At 34.0% G+C, this 19,744-nt stretch overlaps 1 protein-coding gene across 11 annotated transcripts; it reads left to right on the plus strand.

Moving 5' to 3' along the window:
• The first annotated feature begins 730 nt into the window (after positions 1-730).
• LOC100120375 (multidrug resistance-associated protein 1) lies at positions 731-19,637 on the plus strand. Of its 11 annotated transcripts, none has more exons than XM_016985348.3 (22): positions 731-1,242; positions 2,550-2,855; positions 2,984-3,121; positions 3,195-3,302; positions 3,414-3,613; positions 3,806-3,822; positions 3,905-4,103; positions 4,186-4,822; positions 4,895-5,041; positions 5,125-5,209; positions 5,296-5,495; positions 5,569-6,070; positions 6,173-6,181; positions 6,587-6,764; positions 6,840-6,966; positions 7,047-7,266; positions 8,375-8,595; positions 15,606-15,895; positions 16,051-16,177; positions 16,251-16,773; positions 16,863-17,109; positions 17,192-19,637. In XM_016985348.3, exons 1-22 carry the CDS (start codon positions 1,198-1,200, stop codon positions 17,307-17,309), a joined length of 4,644 nt encoding a protein of 1,547 aa, XP_016840837.1. In that variant the 5' UTR covers positions 731-1,197; the 3' UTR covers positions 17,310-19,637. The 11 variants fall into 11 exon arrangements, with proteins under 11 accessions (XP_016840837.1, XP_016840836.1, XP_016840834.1 ...); XM_016985347.3 differs by lacking the exon at positions 8,375-8,595 and adding an exon at positions 9,392-9,612; XM_016985345.3 differs by lacking the exon at positions 8,375-8,595 and adding an exon at positions 10,604-10,824.
• The last annotated feature ends 107 nt before the right edge of the window (positions 19,638-19,744 follow it).

Below are 19,744 nucleotides of genomic sequence, written 5' to 3' on the forward strand. Positions count from 1 at the left end.
TATCCTGTACATAAATAATTACAATCTAGTCACAATCAGCTCTCAGCATTGTCTTCATTCTTTGTACCTGGTCCGTTCGCCTTTTTCCCTACCTTATCTCCTATTAGGGAGCGTAGAAGATAGAGATTTAACCAACCAACTCAACTCTCTAAATACTTACTTTCAAGCCCATAACTATTTCAAACGCGCTCATCCTTACAGAACTCTGCGCTTGCCTGTGTATTTATATCATAAATCCGGCCGAAAGCATTTCTCCGAATTCAGTGTTTACGCGAAAAACACGGAAGCCAGTTACTCAGCATATAATTGAGTGTACAGCTTCGACGCGAAAAGGCACGATGAAGTCCGTCTCGTCCGCATTATACGAGTACAATATACTTATCCTTACGCACGTTTACTCGATCTTATGCAAGGTGCACACCGAGAGAGTTAGTCACACGTTTCTTATATACGATTGCGGTCGTCGCGCTCGCTGTCAGCCGATAAACACCTCTCTCTCTCTCTCTCTCTCTCTCTCTCTCTCTCTCTCTCTCTCTCTCTATCTATCTATCTATAAAAAAACCGCAGTAAAGAAGGTATTACTTTATTAGAAGCTGCGGAATCAAAGAAAAGCGAGCTGTGCGGCAACGTGTGTCGCCGCGTCGCGTGCGCTGCGCGCCCCCCTCTCTCTCTCTCTCTCTCTTCACCCTCTCTGTAAATTCCTCATCGCGACCATATATCTCTCTTATATGCCGCTTATGCGCGCCGAGAGCGGGGCGCCAGCAGTGCCGCGGCAGCACTGCACACGAGCAAAAGTTATATAGCTCTCCCGCGCGACAGTCTGCCCGTCAGATCCGCGCAGGCATCAGGCCATCTCGCATAGTGTGCGAGTGCGAGTGAGAACGAGAGAGAAGATCAAAGTGTGTCGATTTTCATCTCTGCAGTGCCTCCCCTCCTCCCTCTTCTCTTCTAACCCTGCCGCCGCGGTATAAGTGCTCGTATATGTGTGTTCGCGTTATAATAGCGTAGACCGTAAGCGAGTCTCTCGCTCGCTGGCGCGCGCTGCTGCTGCTGTATCTCTACTGCCGTCCGACAGTCGCCAGAACGGAGCTGCCGAGTGCGGAGCCCTGTTAATACCTCCGCCGGAGCCTTTGCTGACCAGATTGTATTCGCGAGTACTACGGGGTAGATGCGCAGAGTGATAAATGTGCAGGCAAGATGGAGAATCACACGATGGACCAATTTTGCGGCTCTAAGTTCTGGGTGAGTGTGTGTGTGTGTATGCGTGTGTGTGTGTGCTGTGCTGTGCGGAAAGTTGGTTACATAGCGCATGTCGATGATGCGGATGCCGAAGCGATTTTTCGCATGGCTAGGTAGGTAGCTTTCCCTTCTTTTCTCGAGGTGCTGCATCTGCTGCGACGACGCCGCCTGCACCGCGTGATCCCCGCACCTCTTGCTCCTTTTTATATATATTTTCACTTCCTCTTCTGGCTCTCTCTCTCTCTCTCTCTCTCTCTCTCGCGCTCTTTCTCTTCGAGGTCTTCGTTTGCGTGGGCTCTTTAAAGGCCGCGCATCCACGCAGACCAATCGCCGCACAAGTATATACCTGGTAGCATGCTTCGCTGCACACATGGACTGCTGATGCGACAATGGACCTTCGCTATACGCGAGTAGATTTCGAAAAAATTATGACAGAAAATCGGGAAATAGCCGGGAATGCGGCCAGCGGTCGAAGAAACGAAGGTGGCTCGATGAGCGAGCCGATGAGAAAATACCCCGTCCACGTGTCTAGTACGAGTATATATTGAGTATAAGAGGTTGCGCCGAGTATATCAGTTACGGTTTCTAACTGTACTTTTTAAATCGGGCCTGTCTCGTTGATGGGGGCATGACTCCGCTTTTCAATTCGATTCATTTACAACTGAACATTGTGAATTTACCTGTTGTTCACAGATCTTGACTAAAAGATGTGGTTACTGTGTTTACACAGTCTATAGCATAATTAGCTCCTTAAGCTTCTTATCGTATTCTCAAATAGCACTGTCATCATTAACAGTCTTATTTGTCAAAACTCATTTCGAGATAAAAGATGTAGATTCGATAGCCTCAGAAAATTTAATTTTCAGCACTATGCTAGCATATGATGTGCGCAAAAAAAAACTTATATCAATTGAAAAAAATAATGCCCTCAGTCACTTTGTTGTTAATATATAACCCTAGCTTATTATCAATTTCCTTATCTTATCTCAAATTTTTCTTATTTCACAATATTTCCATGCCCAATGTAGTATCAATAGAAATGTTTTATGTCATGAGATTTTAATCTCTGTGAGAAGATCAATCATCATTCTGCAGCTAGTGTTGTGCTTATGATTGGACATAATTAACCTAAATTGCTCTCAACATCATTGTACACAATAGAAGAGGAAGCTTTTCTATATCTATGTTTTGTTTTATTTCTGTTCACGTTGTTTTCGGTCTCAGAACACTTTATCTCACTTATCAGCTACGAGTGATAAACGATAAATAAAAAAATATCAATTCAAGCAATATGAATTTTTCTGTTATAGGACCGAAACTTGTCATGGTACACAGATGATCCAGATCTGACAGAATGTTTTCAAAAGACAGTGCTAATTTGGACACCATGCATTTTCTTATGGGTATTTTCATCATTCGAAGCTTACTATCTTCTAAGGAGCAAGAGAAGAAATGTTCCTTTAACATGGCTCTTTGTGGCAAAATTCTTACTTACATCAGCATTAATTGTACTCACAATTGTGGATTTGGTAACAGCGATACGAGACAGTACTTTCGATTTTTATCCAGTTTATGATGTGGAATACGTTACACCTTGTGTAAAGCTTCTGACATTTGTAAGTGATTCATTTTATTATTCTTGCTTCAATATTTACTCTGTATTATCTGTTTGAGAACATAATATTAGCATAATAAAGATCAGAAAACTGGCAAAATATTATGTTTTTTTTTTTTTCATTCACAGATCTTGGCCCTTGTATTGCTATACTACAATAAAAAATATGGCATGCAAACTTCGGGATTGTTGTGGATGTTTTGGTTTGCTCTTGGTTTATGTGGTATAGTTCAGTACAGAAGCTTATTAAGGAAAAGTGATAACGATGTAAATATAAAGCCGACTGTTATTACAATATTTTGTCTTCTTAATTTTCATATTTACAATAAACTTTTTTCAGATGGGATACGAATTTATATCATATATGATATACTTTCCAATTGTGGTGATATTGTTCCTACTGAACTTCTTGGTAGATGCACAACCAAAATTCTCAGAATATCCACCTGTAAGTACTTCATAACGATAAACATTGTTAGGAGCTCTTAATATCTTCAATAAATATCTTCTTAATTTAGTTTATTTACAAACAATTTTTCTAATCAAACGTAATTTATAGGTAGAGAAACCTTGTCCAGAGCAGAGTGCCTCATTCCCATCTCGTCTAACTTTTTCTTGGTTTGATGCACTAGCATGGAGAGGGTTTAAAAATCCCCTGGAGACTTCAGATTTATGGTCTATGAATCCCATGGACATGGCAAAAGAAATTGTACCTCAATTCGACAAATACTGGCTAAAAAGTCTTAGAAAAGTTGATAAGTGAGTCTTCTAAATCTTCTATTTGTCTGTTAACATGGTGTCTACTTTGTATTTGACAAAAAAATAAGCATATATGAAAAAACAGCACTTGAAATATTATTTAAAGTAAAGACCATGTTCGTTAGATGCATACTAGTAAAATTTTGCAATAACAATTATAATATATGTGTAATATATTTATTTGCTATCAAGACAATTTTGGATTGATCGTGAGTAATCTCTGATTAACCATGAAACGTTTGGCACTTAATATGAAATAGAATTTGTATATATTGCATTTTTAATGTAAAGAAAATTTTTCCAGCACACAAGGAGCAAAGGCAATGTTCAGAAAATCATCGGGTCAAGTGGACTTTAATAATGATAAAAATAAGAAATCTGCTTCCGTTCTGCCTCCTCTTTGCAAGGCGTTTGGTCCTATATTCATGTTTGGTGTCATGCTCAAAGTTTTACAAGATGTCATGACGTTTGTCAGTCCACAAATTTTGTCGTAAGCAAATTATCTTCTTTATTAATAAGCTTAATTTCATTATACAAATATCATTATACATAAAAACCTATTTGTTTTGTAGATTGCTAATCAACTTCACGAAGCATAAAAATCAGCCTATGTGGAAAGGTTATTTTTATGCTGTGCTCCTTCTTCTGACGGCGATATTGCAAACGCTGGTTTTATCACAGTACTTCCATCGCATGTTCTTAGTAGGATTGCGTATGCGAACAGCGCTTATAGCAGCCATTTACAGAAAAGCATTAAGGATGTCGAATTCCGCTAGAAAAGAATCCACTGTAGGAGAGATCGTCAATTTAATGTCTGTAGATGCTCAAAGATTCATGGATGTGACAGCGTATATAAACATGATATGGTCGGCGCCGTTACAAATTGCTCTGGCATTATACTTTTTGTGGCAGATTTTGGGACCCTCTGTTTTATCTGGTTTGGCTGTCATGATCATTCTAATTCCTGTGAATGCATTGCTTGCCGGTAAAGTGAGAAATTTGCAAATCAAACAAATGAAAAATAAAGATGAGCGAGTTAAATTGATGAACGAAGTATTAAGTGGTATAAAAGTTTTAAAATTATACGCTTGGGAACCATCTTTTGAAGAACAAATTTTAAAAATTAGGAACAAAGAAATCAAAGTACTTAAAGAAGCTGCATATCTCAATGCTGGGACAAGTTTTATATGGTCTTGTGCTCCGTTCTTGGTATGCAATATTTTCCCTCTAGATTGAATTTGATTATAATAATATATTATTTACTTTAAATAAATCCTACAGGTGTCCTTAGTCTCATTTGCTACGTTTGTTTTGATCGATGAAAAAAATGTATTAAACAGTGAAATAGCTTTTGTTTCTCTCAGTTTATTTAATATTTTGAGGTTCCCGCTATCTATGTTACCTATGATGATTAGCAATGTTGTTCAAGTAAGTTTATGAATTGCTTTTTTTATAATTATATTTAATTTAAATTTGCAAAATCTAATTAACTAATTATTTTTATTTCACAGGCATCAGTTTCTGTAAAACGTATAAACAAATTTATGAATTCCGAAGAATTAGATCCTAACAATGTAACTCACGATGAATCGGAAGGTAGGTTAATTGGCTCTCATTTTATTTTCAAGCACTACAGGTACTTATGTAAAATGTTTACAATACTGAATGTCGTTACGTTTCAGCGAATCCTTTAATCATTGAGAATGGTAACTTTTCATGGGATTCAGAGCATATAGAGAAGCCTGTATTACGAAACATCAATCTACAGGTCAAGCAAGGACAATTAGTTGCTGTTGTGGGAACTGTTGGTTCAGGGAAGAGTTCTTTGATATCTGCTCTACTTGGGGAAATGGAAAAGCTGAGCGGCCGAGTCAATACAAGAGTAATTTTTTTCTTTCTAAAAATATTTTTAACGATAAAAATTTACTTAAAATAAGGCTTATCTATTATTGTAGGGATCAATCGCTTATGTCTCGCAACAAGCATGGATTCAGAATGCTACTCTTCAAGATAACATTCTTTTTGGAAAGCCTCTCGACAAGGCGTTGTACCATCGTGTCGTTGAAGCTTGTGCGCTGACGCCAGATTTTAAAATGTTGCCAGCTGGAGATCAGACGGAAATTGGAGAAAAGGGCATCAACTTATCGGGCGGACAAAAACAACGAGTTTCTTTAGCAAGAGCTGTTTACAATGATTCTGATATCTATTTCTTGGACGATCCTCTTAGTGCTGTAGATTCACACGTCGGAAAACATATTTTCGAGAATCTTATTGGATCTCGTGGACTTATGAAGAAAAAAACAAGAATCCTGGTTACTCATGGAATCACTTACTTACCCGAGGTGGACAATATTGTTGTGCTTAAGGATGGAGAAATAACTGAATGTGGTACTTACAAAGAACTTCTAGAGAAACGTGGTGCTTTTGCCGACTTTTTGGTGCAACATTTACAAGAAGGTATACATTATTTAAATTAAATTTCCCAATACGACTATAATTCAATTTTGAAACTTAAGTTTACTTATATTAACATGTAAATATGTTTTTCATGGGACTAAGTTGGAAATCGTAAGTCGATCAAGTAATTGCAGTTTAACTTTTATGCGATATTATGTGACAGTATCGTAAATATATTTTTTAGTTTGATGATCCAATAACGTTAATTATCTCTTAGTGTATTGAACAAAGTTGTTTGTGCTTAGAATATTTGGTGTCTAGTCTATTAAATAGCGTTTTTAATATTTGCCATTAATTTTGAAAAATATCCTGTTTTGATTTCATACCATTTATTTTATTATACGTAACATTATTTTTTAAATTATTAATTAATAGTAAGCAGTAAAAATTAAAAGAATATTTTATATTTTTACGCATGGCTGTGAGTTTGACCTTCGATTTCACCTGAATTATTATACATTTTTATTGTTCTTTTTAATTTGTGACTTCACAATTCATAATTAAAATTTATGGTAGTTCAAACTGAAGAGGAGAACACAGATGACTTAATAGAGATTAAGCAGCGACTCGAGAACACAATTGGTACTGAAGAATTACAACAAAGAATCAATCAAGCAAGAACAAAAGTTTCTGGTAGCATCAGTGAATCTGGTTCTATTGGAGATAGAAAATCTTTAAATGGATCTTTGCGCAGGTAATGCCAATAACTTTTAATTTTTTATATTTATTTTTCATACCGAAATTTATTTATTTTTTTTTTCTATTGTAGACAACACTCAACTGACAGTCAACAATCCGGAAGTCTTTTACGCAGTAATAGTGTGAAAGACAAAGAGCAAATTCAGTACAAAACAGGAGAGAAATTAATAGAGACTGAAAAGGCTGAAACTGGTAGTGTAAGTGCATTTTTTCTCCGTATATTTTGTTAGTTAATTGCAAATCGTTGTAATGTTGATCAAATTTTTATTTTTTACAGGTTAAATGGAGAGTTTATTCTCACTATTTGAGATCAATTGGATGGTTCCTGTCTCTGTCTACTATTGCAATGAATGCAGTTTTTCAATCTTTTAGCATTGGTTCGAATGTATGGTTGAGTAAATGGTCAAGTGACAACCTTACAGATGCTAATGGAACATTTGATCTAGCCGGGCGTGATCAATATCTGGGTGTATATGGTGCATTAGGTTTAGGACAAGGTATGTATTGCAGTTATTTTAACATTTTTGAAACGTTTTACGAATATAGAGGGCATTTAAAATTGCTTTTTAAAAACACATCATTTTTTATAATAAATATTATAGTATTACAAAATTTAACGAAAATATACTTGAAACTGATTAAGCGTCAAAACATAAACTGCAGATGACAGCTATTTTCTTTGATGTGTATATTGACTACATATTTGCTTATATATAACGTGATCTAAAAAACAAATATGCTTAAATAATCTTTTGTGAACATATTTTTATGTGGGCAATTTAGAAATGTACGTGAAGTGTTACAATTGCATTCAAAATGCCGAATTAGTGGACATCACCTAAATAACAAATTCTCTACAAGCCATGTAACACAAATCACATTTTTTTTATATTGCCATTGCAATAGATTCGAGCATTGATTATTAGTGTTTTGCTATCAGCAAAATAAAAGAAATAAAGTACTGTGCATTTGTTAAATAACACACTAATATTCAAAACTAGGGCAAGTGTGGTTTGCTGTGTCTCCAAATAAATTTCTTTTATAATTTCATTTGATTCTGTTTCTTTACAGCATCGTATTTTTTTGAGAATGTTCAATTATAAGTAGCATTTTTTGAGAAATATTTGTTGAACTCTATTTTTGACGATACATTTACTAGTTTTTTTAACTAATGTCTTGATTCATGCATGACGTCCTGTCATCAGTTATGCATATATCACCCTTTCATCATTTATTTTCAAATAGAACATGAGATTAGTGTATTAATCTACCCTCTGTTATTGGCAATACAATTTCACAAATCATTTAATATTTATTTATTGATTCATCGCTTGCCTGATTAGAAGTAACTTCAGAATATCAGAAAAAAACTGGAGTATCCTGTTGATCAAATTGTGTTACCAATATTTCAAAATACAAATATTTGAGCCAAAATTTAACAAATTAACATATGTAAATCAATTTAAGCTTGCTTACAATAATCCTAAACTAACATGGTTTGTACAAAAGTGAGCAGCCATAGAAGTAGATATTTTTTATCCCGTTTGCCGTGCTACAAAAGAAAAAACTTAAATCAACTTAATGTAAATTGAAAATGAATTTCAGCAATATTTGTGCTTCTTGCGCAATTGACGATGGTTATTGGCTGCCTACGTAGCAGTTACCTACTACATTACAAGTTATTGTTTGGTATACTGCGCTCTCCGATTGGATTCTTTGATACTACTCCATCAGGCAGAATATTAAATCGTTTTGGAAAAGATGTTGACATTATAGACAACGTTTTACCACCCAACATTAAAGCTTGGTTATTTTGTCTAGTTTCGGTACGTGGGACTTTCATAGATCTCACATAAAGAGCACTAGTTTTAGTTTTATGTTTTATGGTCGGGTTATAAAAGTAACAAAGAGAAATGAAAATTAAGTAGAGTAACTTTTTGCAACAGTGGTATAAGTTACTATACTGTTTCAACTATGAAATCATCATTTTAGTCATAAATAAATATTTATTTTCAACGAGTCATCCCAACTTTCAGTTTCGTAAAATTAATTTCAGATTTGTTTCGAAAATACGTTTTTACACGTGCTATTCAGATATCACGATCGAATGATGATTTTTAAAGATTTCGTTACTTATTCCACTAAAAACACGAAACGCTGAAAACAGTGGTCCACCAATAAGTACAAAAAACAACGAACTTTTAACTTGGCAAGCTGAACTAGATTAGAGTAGTGAGTAGATGCATATATCACTGAGCACGTCCCAAAAGTTCTAGTTTTGTACACTTTCACAATCGAAAAGTATTGGTCAAGTTTAATGTATATTTGTTTTTTTTTCTTAACACATGTGCAGTACTAACAGTATTATTATTAACACAAAATGCACGCAGTAGCATTCACATATTCAGCGCACAGCAGCACATCTCACAAAATTTACGATAGTCGATTGTAATCGTAATTGATTACGCATTATGAAAATAGTAATATGTGATAGTATTTAACAAGTTTGATGATTGATTTGAAGTTTTTTTTTCATAGGATTTCATATAATAAACATTTATAATAATTTTTTATTTAATCTTAGTCAGCTTCCGTGAATTTGCATATTGTATATAATTTTAGGCCTGACCAACTTTGTGGTGTCGTTAACTGTGGCACTGGGATCTGTAATTGCTTCCAAAGGAATTTTTGAAAAATTAATTACACACGTTCTTCGCAGTACGATGTCATTTTTTGACACCACTCCTAGTGGTCGTATTCTCAATCGTCTTGGCAAAGACGTTGACACCGTTGACAACGTCTTACCAATGATTTTACGTCAATGGATCACTTGTTTCTTTTCGGTATGCAACTTTTTTGATGCGCTTTCCTTTTTCATGGCGATGTCAATTCTCTAAAAAAAAAGCACGGCAAACATACATACCGAACATACTAAATTCAAATAATTTTTCATCAGTGAAATAAATGTCACAATTTAGTTAATCTTTATAAATTCTATGAAATCTCACTGAACAGTGAATTTTTGTAGCATCAATGTAACATTTAGCAGTGTCGTAAAGCTGATTCGATTATGCAGTTAGCTGAAAGAAAGAAATTACGAAGTTTTCACTGCATCTTATAAATTTTATCGAATAAACAAAGAAAAATCGTGGTCAAGAGTACAAATTTTCGGTGTAGGTGACGCTATTTGCTTTTTCTATATGTACAGCAACTCAAAACAGTACAACTCATACATGCATTGCTTTCCGTTACGATGTATACAGAAAATAAATTAGTATTTAAAACAATAGTATAAGTCTGCAAAAAAGTCAAAGGTCGCAGTGTACACGAAAATAAGCTTTATTTGTTTGTGATATAGTTTTGATGCATATGTATAAAATTATTTCTTTTTAACTATTTAACATTTAGGTTTGTGAATAAGATTTTTTTGAGCGATAAAAAATTATTTTGTACAAATCGGATGAAGCTGTCAATTAACAAAAACATTGAAAAGTATATCAGATTTACTGAAACTTTTGTAAAATCTAAAGTAAATATTGGTTGTGCAAATTAATTTTATAGTTACAAGTCCCTTACTTATTTTAATTATATACGTGATCATATAATATACATTTTTATTAAATAATGTTACATATATTAGTCTTGCTAAAAAATAGTTTAATGCTTTAGATTGTTTTTAACATTCATATCGCTCGCATTTAACAAATATAATATATCTTATTGACAAATGATATTTCAATCAGAATAAAAGAGACAAAAAGAAAAAAATATAACGAGTAAATGTGCAGTGTGCGTGAGGTGATGGGATTTTGAAAAGTCAGTGTTGTGTTACAGTACTGAGCGTGATATGTGCCTCGTTGTCGGTGCAAATCGGCACCCTGAGGTCGTCCGCCGTGATGTTTCGTGAGGCGTTAGACAACACATTGCGCGGCCCCATGTCCCTGTTCGACACGGTGCCGATCGGTCGTATATTGAGCCGTTTCGGCGCCGATATTGATACCATGGATAACAGGCTTCCGATGTCGCTTATGCAGTGGCTATCCTGTTTATTTAGGGTAAGCTACGTCCGCGATTGTCTTTAAGTATATATAAACATCATGTGTTGCGCACAAGAGGAAACTAAAGAACTACCTTTACTATGTTTTATTATACATACTTGAGCTATGTTAAGCTTCAATGTGCAAATAACTTGCAAAGATGCATTCATGTCTTGTGTTTTAGAGACTTCTCAGTTCTGTCGTGATCAGGGTTTTGCTTGAATCTATGCGGTATTTTACTTATTACAGTCATTTTTTTGTGTGCTAAATGGAAGACATTGTTGGTAAGTTCAACAAAGCCTTGATGATAATCAGCACTTTATTAAATCTGTCAACTTTCTTTCCCAGTAGAGCCGCGAAAAAAGTTTTATAATCAATTATTGATCGATTTATTGATGTATTATTTATTCTCTACCGAGCCGATTGATCTAATGGCAATAGATTCACTATTATTAGATGACAAAATCTAGCAGTCGATAAATTGTTAAGATTAAAATTGATTAAGATAATGTATACATTTATTGTTGTGTTTTTACGGTTCTAAAATTAGCGTAAGCATAAAATTAATGATTTTAACCCTGGTTGTGATGACACGTCCTGTAGCATTTAATGAACTTGCTATTATGGGAATTTAAAATCAAGGTAGAAAAATAACGGAATTTCGATTTTACAATGCAACCTGTTTTATTTTTACATAGATCGCATAGCTTGTAAAACTATTATTTACGATGCAGTTGTTTTTCAATCTTTCATTTAAAGTGCTTGTTACCAAAAAGTTTTCATTCATTTGGAATTGCACCAATATTTTTGAGTTGGAGTTTATTTGTCTTAGTTTTTAAAGATGGAATAAAAAATCGAATGAATATAGTATGTTTAAATTATCTTTACGGAATGAGTCGAGTTTGGACATTAGGATAATAGTTATAAGGGATCAAACATGATAAAAAAGCAGTTTGAATAAGTTAAGTTCGTCTTCGGTTTGATGTCGTTCAAGTGACATAAGAATGTCTCGGATTTTGAATAATCAAGAAATTCATTGGAATCAATTAAGGACACAATTATACAACTAATATTTAACGGTTAACGGTCAATTAGTAGAAGATTACTTGCTTGTGCTTGGAAATGTCTCCCTGTTTTTACACATGCCTGCTGCTATTCATCTGCCTTCATTATATAGTTACACTTACCTTGTACCGATTTCCTCCACAAGAGCAATTCTATTCAACTACATGACTTCATTGGATATCAATGAAATTGGTCCCATTAGCTTTGAAAATGAATCAGTCTTGAACTATAAACTTTTGTTTAACACCAAAGGCTGTTTTGGTCATATATTTTGTTTTTACTTCTTTTTTTTTACACAGAAAGGTACACAGAAAAAATTGATATATTTTTTGGCCCTTTGTGGTATCAAATCTTGTTCAAAACTGGTGCGAAAGTAGATAATTCATCTCGTGTAGATATCTCGTTTTGCTCGAGCGAAAAACGTTGTACGAGGTGAAAAATCTATTTTGTAAATTACAATTTTTACTGTAACTCAGTGTTGAACGCGAAAGCGATATTTTACTTTAATGAGATTGATCTTTGTTATTCAATGAGTTTTGACAAAAATGTGACAGTTTTCCCATTCCCTCCTTTGCTTTCTTTTGAATCACCTTCATAAAGGTAGCATGTCACAGCAAACTTCACCCCCTTGCAGAACACGAGCCGACGTGTGTGGACAGTTAGAAATAAAAGTCACAAATCTGAAAATGTAACAATAAGCATGTTTCAAGCCAACCAATTGCTATTGAGTCTGGTGAAGCAATTAGTTTTTCCACATCTTTGTTCTCCCCGTACCTGTCCGTCGCCCGTTAAAAATGATCTTAAATTGTATTTATACGTCAGCACCTAAGTAGGCCGTACAAGATTTAGTTTCTATAAGTCATAGTCTCGTGCGCGGACTTTTTTCCTCGATCCTCAAGAATTTGGAATTCAGTTTTTGTGCTCTTGTCGAAAACGAAAGCTGAGACAGAGGCGAAGAAAATTTTTGCAAATATAATCGACTACAAGTCGCGTCAAAGTGTTTCGAATGGCTATAGAAGATCAGAGAATCGAGGACAAACGCAAATGAAATTTGTTTACAATGAAAAAGAAATGAAAAAGCTTATTGGGAATAAAGAATGACAGCCAGCACTACGTGTCTAATGTTGTAGCGGTGGCGAGCTTTTTCTGTGATTTGGCTCCGCAGCTGGGCTGCTGGTTGGCCGCACGTCAGATGCACATCGTCATGCTGCGCGGAGTGATGCGTGCCCCGCTGACCTTTTTTGACACGACACCCATCGGTCGTATTATCTCCAGGTTCGCTAAGGACGTCGATGTCCTGGACACGTCTCTCCCCCAACAAATTTCCGATACCATCTATTGTACGTTCGAGGTAATTCTAACAAGCAAGCCATATGACAACAACAGCGTGAATAATGAACAACAAATTGCGTTATGCGTAGTTATTTGGATTAATTCATCGTCAGGATCATTGATGCGATGGCACTTTTTTACTTTGTTATTTTTTAATGATATTTAATTTTGCTCCTCTGAAGGTCCTGATAGGAAAAAGTTGGCAGTTTTATGAAGGCTTATCAATTTTTTAAAAGTTGACAGCGATTTCATTTTATACGAATCGAATTAGTAATCAAGATAGAATTTGTAAAAATGTATTTAGAATATGCTAGTAGTTCATTGAAAACAACTTTTTTGTATCAGGAGTATAATTCAAAATAAAGTTCATAGAAATCTATATATAATCAAATGCAACGTGTTTGGTAAGAAGCGTGAATTGAATAGATGTATACGTATTCTAAATTGAGTATTTTTGTATTGCTATTTTTTAGTGTTTATCTGACTGAATAACTATTTTTATGTCGTAGTTTTGTTATGTGTATTATTAAAAAGTGAACTACTTATTATCGTAGCTTGAAAAATCCTCAATGAATTGTACCTAAATAAACTTACCAAACTAAATATTTTAATCGTATTACATTGAAAAGATGCCATTAATAACTACTAAAACGCACAAAATTAGAATATTGTTAAAAAAGAGTTGTATAATGTACGCAGGATCGTTCTAAACGTGAATATTGTTGTGTAATATAACGCGCATTAAATTTCCGTACTCGATTGTTTTCTAAAATTGTATATATCGTAAGTCGCGTTACTTTATTCTTGATTGTTATTATCGTATTTTCTTAAGTTATATTTTTGCTTTTTTTACTCTAAAAAGTGCTTTGTACGGCGGATTTTTTTTTTGACGTTTGATATTTGCGTGTCATCGATTATGTGTATATCTCGGAGTTTCATATGTTAGAAGGAGCGTGAATAGAAAGCAATCAGTAATTGTATAATTGTGTCCATCATATTGGTTTTCCTTGTGTGTAAGCAGTATTTATATATTATGGCTTTTAAAGAGTGTGTGTCTGTACATAAAAAAATACATTTGTTCGTTACAAGCACTGACTTTCACAAGTACATGTTGGTGGGCCGGCGAAATTCTCAGTTGTACATATATGTTGTATTTTTTGGGAAGGACGCATTTTGTCATTCATTCATTTTTTACACAATTTTGGAGACAAAAAGCATGATGTTTTCTTTCAAGTTGCTTTGAAGCTTATCTCACTGTTTCATCTTAGTATTTTTTTTATTAAAGGAATATTGTTCTAAGTTATCCATATAAGTAACACACACACACACACACACACATATATATGTGTATTCATATATCGACATCTAAAATCAAAAAGAGCGTTATCAGATAATGCTTAATCGATTATTAGTCGATTGCGCTTAGTTCTACACTTGCACCGGAAAAATTTAGTGCAAATATTACGAAATCGATATGACTTTCAGAGCTCTTATATTGCTTTTAGATATAGAATGTCGTCTGATTATTTTTATCGTCGCATATATATATGTGTGTGTGTGTGTGTGTGTGTGTGTGTGTAGGAACTGTCATAAATCATAACGCGTGCTTATTTATCTGTAATACCTTACACATGATGCATTTTATTTAAAATTTTTTTTTTAATTACAGTATACTTGGATACATGACACATATATTTAATTTACAAAACTTTGAATGCAAATCTGTTGTGCATAATGTGTAAGATATCGGCAGCCTACTGCAATCAAACGTTTCGTTCATATGATTAGGGTACGAGTGTCATAGATATTTGATTTTTCACATTTTCACATTTCTGTATTTATTTGACCATTTCAATCATTCTTATATTATTTTATAGAGAATGCAACTCGTCATTGTAGATTCTGATGATTTTTTAAGAAATTATATTAGGTGTGAATATTTATATTTTAATAAATATACATACAGTGCTCCTCAACTAAGTAGTAATAAACGATTATACAATAACGACGACAATAACAACAATAATAATGAAAATGTTCTTGATATGTGAGAATGTGAATCATTATTCCATTGGCATTCCAATCTTATTAAATGCCTTTTACCTCATGAATAATTACACGTCTGACACAAATAAAATGAAATTCGCTTTGCTTTGGGGTAAATAAAACTTATTATACTAAAAATTTGTCACTTTAAACACTACAAAAACCATAATTATTCTTCAAGAGCGAAGATATCGTTGTTTTTTTTTTAATTTTTCGTTTTACTCGGAAGCACGTTGGATGATTTGACAGAGCCGGCGAAAGAGTTCGCGAGACAATACGCTAAAATAATGAAAATAATGTTGTTTCTTTGCAGAGACTATCTCAAGGGCAAATTTAAAGCAAAATTTGTGTTTCAGGTGATCGCCACCCTCGTCGTCATCAGTTACAGTACGCCAATTTTCATATCCGTAATAGTCCCGACAGGCTTACTTTATTACTTTATCCAGCGCTTCTATGTCGCCACCTCGCGACAGCTAAAGCGTCTCGAATCGGTCTCGAGGTCGCCAATTTATTCGCACTTTGGTGAATCGGTAACTGGGGCCCAGACCATACGAGCCTATGGCATGCAGGAAAGATTCATACAAGAATCTGAAAAACGAGTTGATTTCAACCAAGTCTGTTACTATCCTAGTATCATTGCTAACAGGTACAGAAACAATATTATAATTGATTGCATTGATTTTTTTCTATTTTTTTTTCTAAGTAAATAAATTATAACTGATTTCTAATAGATATTCGAGTTATTATTATAGCAATCTATAAGATGCTTGTCTTGAGACTTATTTTAATTCAATTCTGCAGATGGTTGGCAATCCGGTTGGAAATGGTGGGCAACCTTATAATCTTCTTTGCTGCACTATTCGCAGTACTTGGCAGAGAAGATGTTGCTGCGGGTGACGTTGGACTGTCAATCAGTTATGCGTTACAAGTAAGTCCAATTTCGTTTTATAATATCGATAATCTTTAACAATATCGATTCTCACAATACATCGTTTGTACAGATAACGCAAACACTAAACTGGCTGGTCCGAATGACATCCGACGTAGAGACAAACATCGTGGCCGTTGAGAGGATAAAGGAGTACGGCGAGACTCCACAGGAAGCGGCTTGGGATATACCGGAAAACGATCCAGACAAGGAGTGGCCGTCGCGCGGCAGCGTTGATTTTAACGACTTTAAGGTTCGCTACAGGGAAGGACTTGATTTGGTACTCAACGGCCTGACCTTCAGTGTAAACGGTGGTGAGAAGGTCGGCATCGTCGGAAGAACCGGAGCCGGCAAATCCTCTCTGACCCTCGCGTTGTTCCGCATCATCGAAGCTGCCGGCGGCGAAATTCTCATCGACAACATCAACATTTCCAAGCTCGGTTTACACACTCTTAGGTCGAGACTGACCATCATACCACAGGATCCGGTACTATTTTCAGGCAGTTTGAGGCTCAATTTGGATCCTTTCAACAAGTGTTCCGACGATGATTTGTGGAGAGCGCTTGCTCATGCTCATCTCAAGGACTTCGTTCAAAGTAAGTTACTGCGGTTTCTATGTCTACACATACGCTCGCATAGCTAATTCATTATTTAGATGCTCACTTACTTTTACTTTGATTTTCAGCTTTACCGAATGGTTTATCACACGAAGTTACCGAGGGAGGAGATAACTTGAGCGTTGGTCAAAGACAATTGATATGTTTAGCAAGAGCTTTGCTTAGAAAAACTAAAGTTCTGATTTTGGACGAGGCAACAGCTGCCGTTGATCTTGAAACTGATGACCTGATTCAAAGGACAATCCGCGAAGAATTCAAAGAATGTACAGTTCTTACTATTGCTCATAGGCTAAATACTATTCTCGATTCAGACAGGTAAGACTTTAAATAGTAATATATTTAACTCAGTTTTTCGCTTATCTAACTGAAAGTTATTCATGTTAAACATTTTTTGCAGGGTTATTGTCTTAGATAAGGGCGCGATTGTCGAATTTGAATCGCCCGACTCATTACTTCAAAAACCAGAAAGCGCGTTCTACAGTATGGCGAAAGATGCCGGATTAACTTTATCATAAATCGTTCCCGTAGGTTCCGTCAATTAATAAATGTAAAATCTTGCCTGAAACTTTTTAATCATAGCAAACATCTATGTTCCGTTATTATAGATAAGATCCTTATGGTTTAAAAACGAAAGTCTTTGTTTCAGAAGTTTTGTAGGCTATGAATTTTCAGACAAGATCTTAAGTCTCGTTCGAACAATGTTTTATGATAGATTTGCTTATGTACACGTATGTAAATCAAGTCATTTTAACTACTGCCAATTTTAAGCAAGTTATATTGTTATTAATGCAAGTAGGTGTGTTGCGCTTAGAAAATGTAATGATAGATGACTGCAAGAATGATATAACTTTTTGGGCTCTTTTTTTATTATTTTAATTGAAATTCATGTTTACGTATTTGTATTGAAAACATTTTTGCGTTACCATATAAAAAAAACTTAATGTGCATGTATTTTATTTTAATTTTTTTTGAGATTGTCTATTAGTAATGTTGTATCTGATTATTTGAATTTCAAATCTATTACATGAATAAGCGGATGTTAATTCTCAGCGCAATCCCATGATAAAAGTATTATATTTTTCACTTTTAATCTTACCTTACAATAATACTTGCATAAAATTTAAAATGCCGCAACTAATCGACATTTCCAGTTTTCGATTAATTTTCTATTTTACATTCAATCCCAATGTAAAGCTAATTAAAAACTATTAATTAAATTATATTTTTCATACTGTTCACATTGGGCCTAAGAAATACGAGGTACTTGAGTTACTGCACTTAATTTTTTATAAACCAGAAATATACTTAAAAATCTTCAGTAATATTAAAATTTGGTTGATACAGCAATCAATGTTTAAAATAAGTTTATCATTTTTAGAGAAGAAACGTCACTACTTAATTTATGTATTGTATTTTTGAAATTTTTTATCGTGCTGTTGTTTAATGCACAATAGAATTGAAATAATTATTTTTAATAAGTTAGTGAAAGTGTGTATGCCCATTATTCTAATTAGTGTTTTCATTAAATACTCTAGGGAAGAACAATAGTTACTTAATAATAGTCGTAATTAATATGTTTGTTATAGCAACGCCGATATTTTGACATTTAAGAGAATTCAATGTATATTATGTTAATATATGTAATTGTATTGATTTAACAAAATGTTAAGAAATGAATGATAATACTTAAAACTGAGAAAATCATAAAACTAAGGAAATCCAAAACTAAACTAAAAAAGCAAGGATTTTTTTCAAAATATATCAATGGCGAAGTAGTAATATAAACTCCGTTCAGGATTTTATCGATGGTTCAAGAAACCCCGTAAAGCTATACATTTTAGTATAAAATCATTCCGAAGAGATTCACGTTTTCTTCGCTTGTATTTATTGATTACCGCGTTAACGTGCCGTCTGTAAAATCCTGCACTGTACATATCCCTGTTCTCTTATGATCAAAAGAAAGTTTAAACTTTGAAAGTCCTTTATCAACCGTACAATACCTTTTAAAGCTAAAGAGAAAAGCAATTTTACTATGAGCTGTCGATTAAACATAGAAACTGTTGTTAAAAATTCAGAGCTATTAAATAATCCATAAAAATAAATGGCACATTTTTGTAAATAATGCTTCCAAGTTTAAACTTTGTTATAACAAGTGGTTTGTAATCGTCTAGCATTTTACTACACTGTAAAATAGTTAACATCTTATTTTCATCAAGAAATAAAATTAACAAAATAAGCAAGCATTGAATAATGTGAAGCCGAATGTGTAGGCAGTAAGAAAAAAGTTTAGCAAACCAGACGCATACAAGTTGCAGCATCATGCGCATATATGGGATAAGTGCCTTTTTGTAAGAATGATATACGAATGCTAGATGTCTACAGCATCTTTACGGTGCTGTAAAAATGTATATTACACGAAAAAAGAATTACGGGAGTTTAGACGGTAGCGTCGACGACGAAAAACAACTTTACATACTAGTAATCCTTACCGTTTCAATTTGAATACTTCAATTTTTAACTTGAACCATACATTCCTTACATAATCAGTTAACATCATTTTACTGTGGCCTTGTATACATTAAAATATTATATTTTGCAAAGTTTCGCGTCTTCTGACTGTATGGCACTTTGTCATTATGTATTTAACAGGTTTGAACATAAAAAAAAGTATGTAAAGCGTTAAACAGCGAAAAATCCGTAAAGTAATAACATACGCTTTGTTTGTCAAACTTTTTTGTCCTGTATAATAAAAAAAAACATTTTTTATTACGGCCTAGAATATTGTAAAACTAATATTTATTACTTTGAAAATAATGCTAATAAATTTGAGGTCAAAAGTTAAATCTGTTTTAAAATTACTTATTATCCCAATGATGAATTATTAATTGTAGATTAGTGATAAAAATGATTTACATACCTATACAACTTTTTTAGATTTTTATTTCATTTG

This window comes from Nasonia vitripennis, chromosome 4, assembly GCF_009193385.2.
Source record: "Nasonia vitripennis strain AsymCx chromosome 4, Nvit_psr_1.1, whole genome shotgun sequence".
NCBI lineage: Eukaryota > Metazoa > Arthropoda > Insecta > Hymenoptera > Pteromalidae > Nasonia > Nasonia vitripennis.

What these genes read in the sequence shown, in the direction of transcription:
- LOC100120375 (XM_016985348.3), top strand. Translation starts at nt 1,198, where the DNA reads ATGGAGAATCACACGATGGACCAATTTTGCGGCTCTAAGTTCTGG. An exon ending in GTGTAAAGCTTCTGACATTT is followed by an intron (nt 2,856 to 2,983) that starts GTAAGTGATTCA and finishes TTTCATTCACAG; the next exon opens with ATCTTGGCCCTTGTATTGCT. An exon ending in TTAAATGGATCTTTGCGCAG is followed by an intron (nt 6,765 to 6,839) that starts GTAATGCCAATA and finishes TTTCTATTGTAG; the next exon opens with ACAACACTCAACTGACAGTC.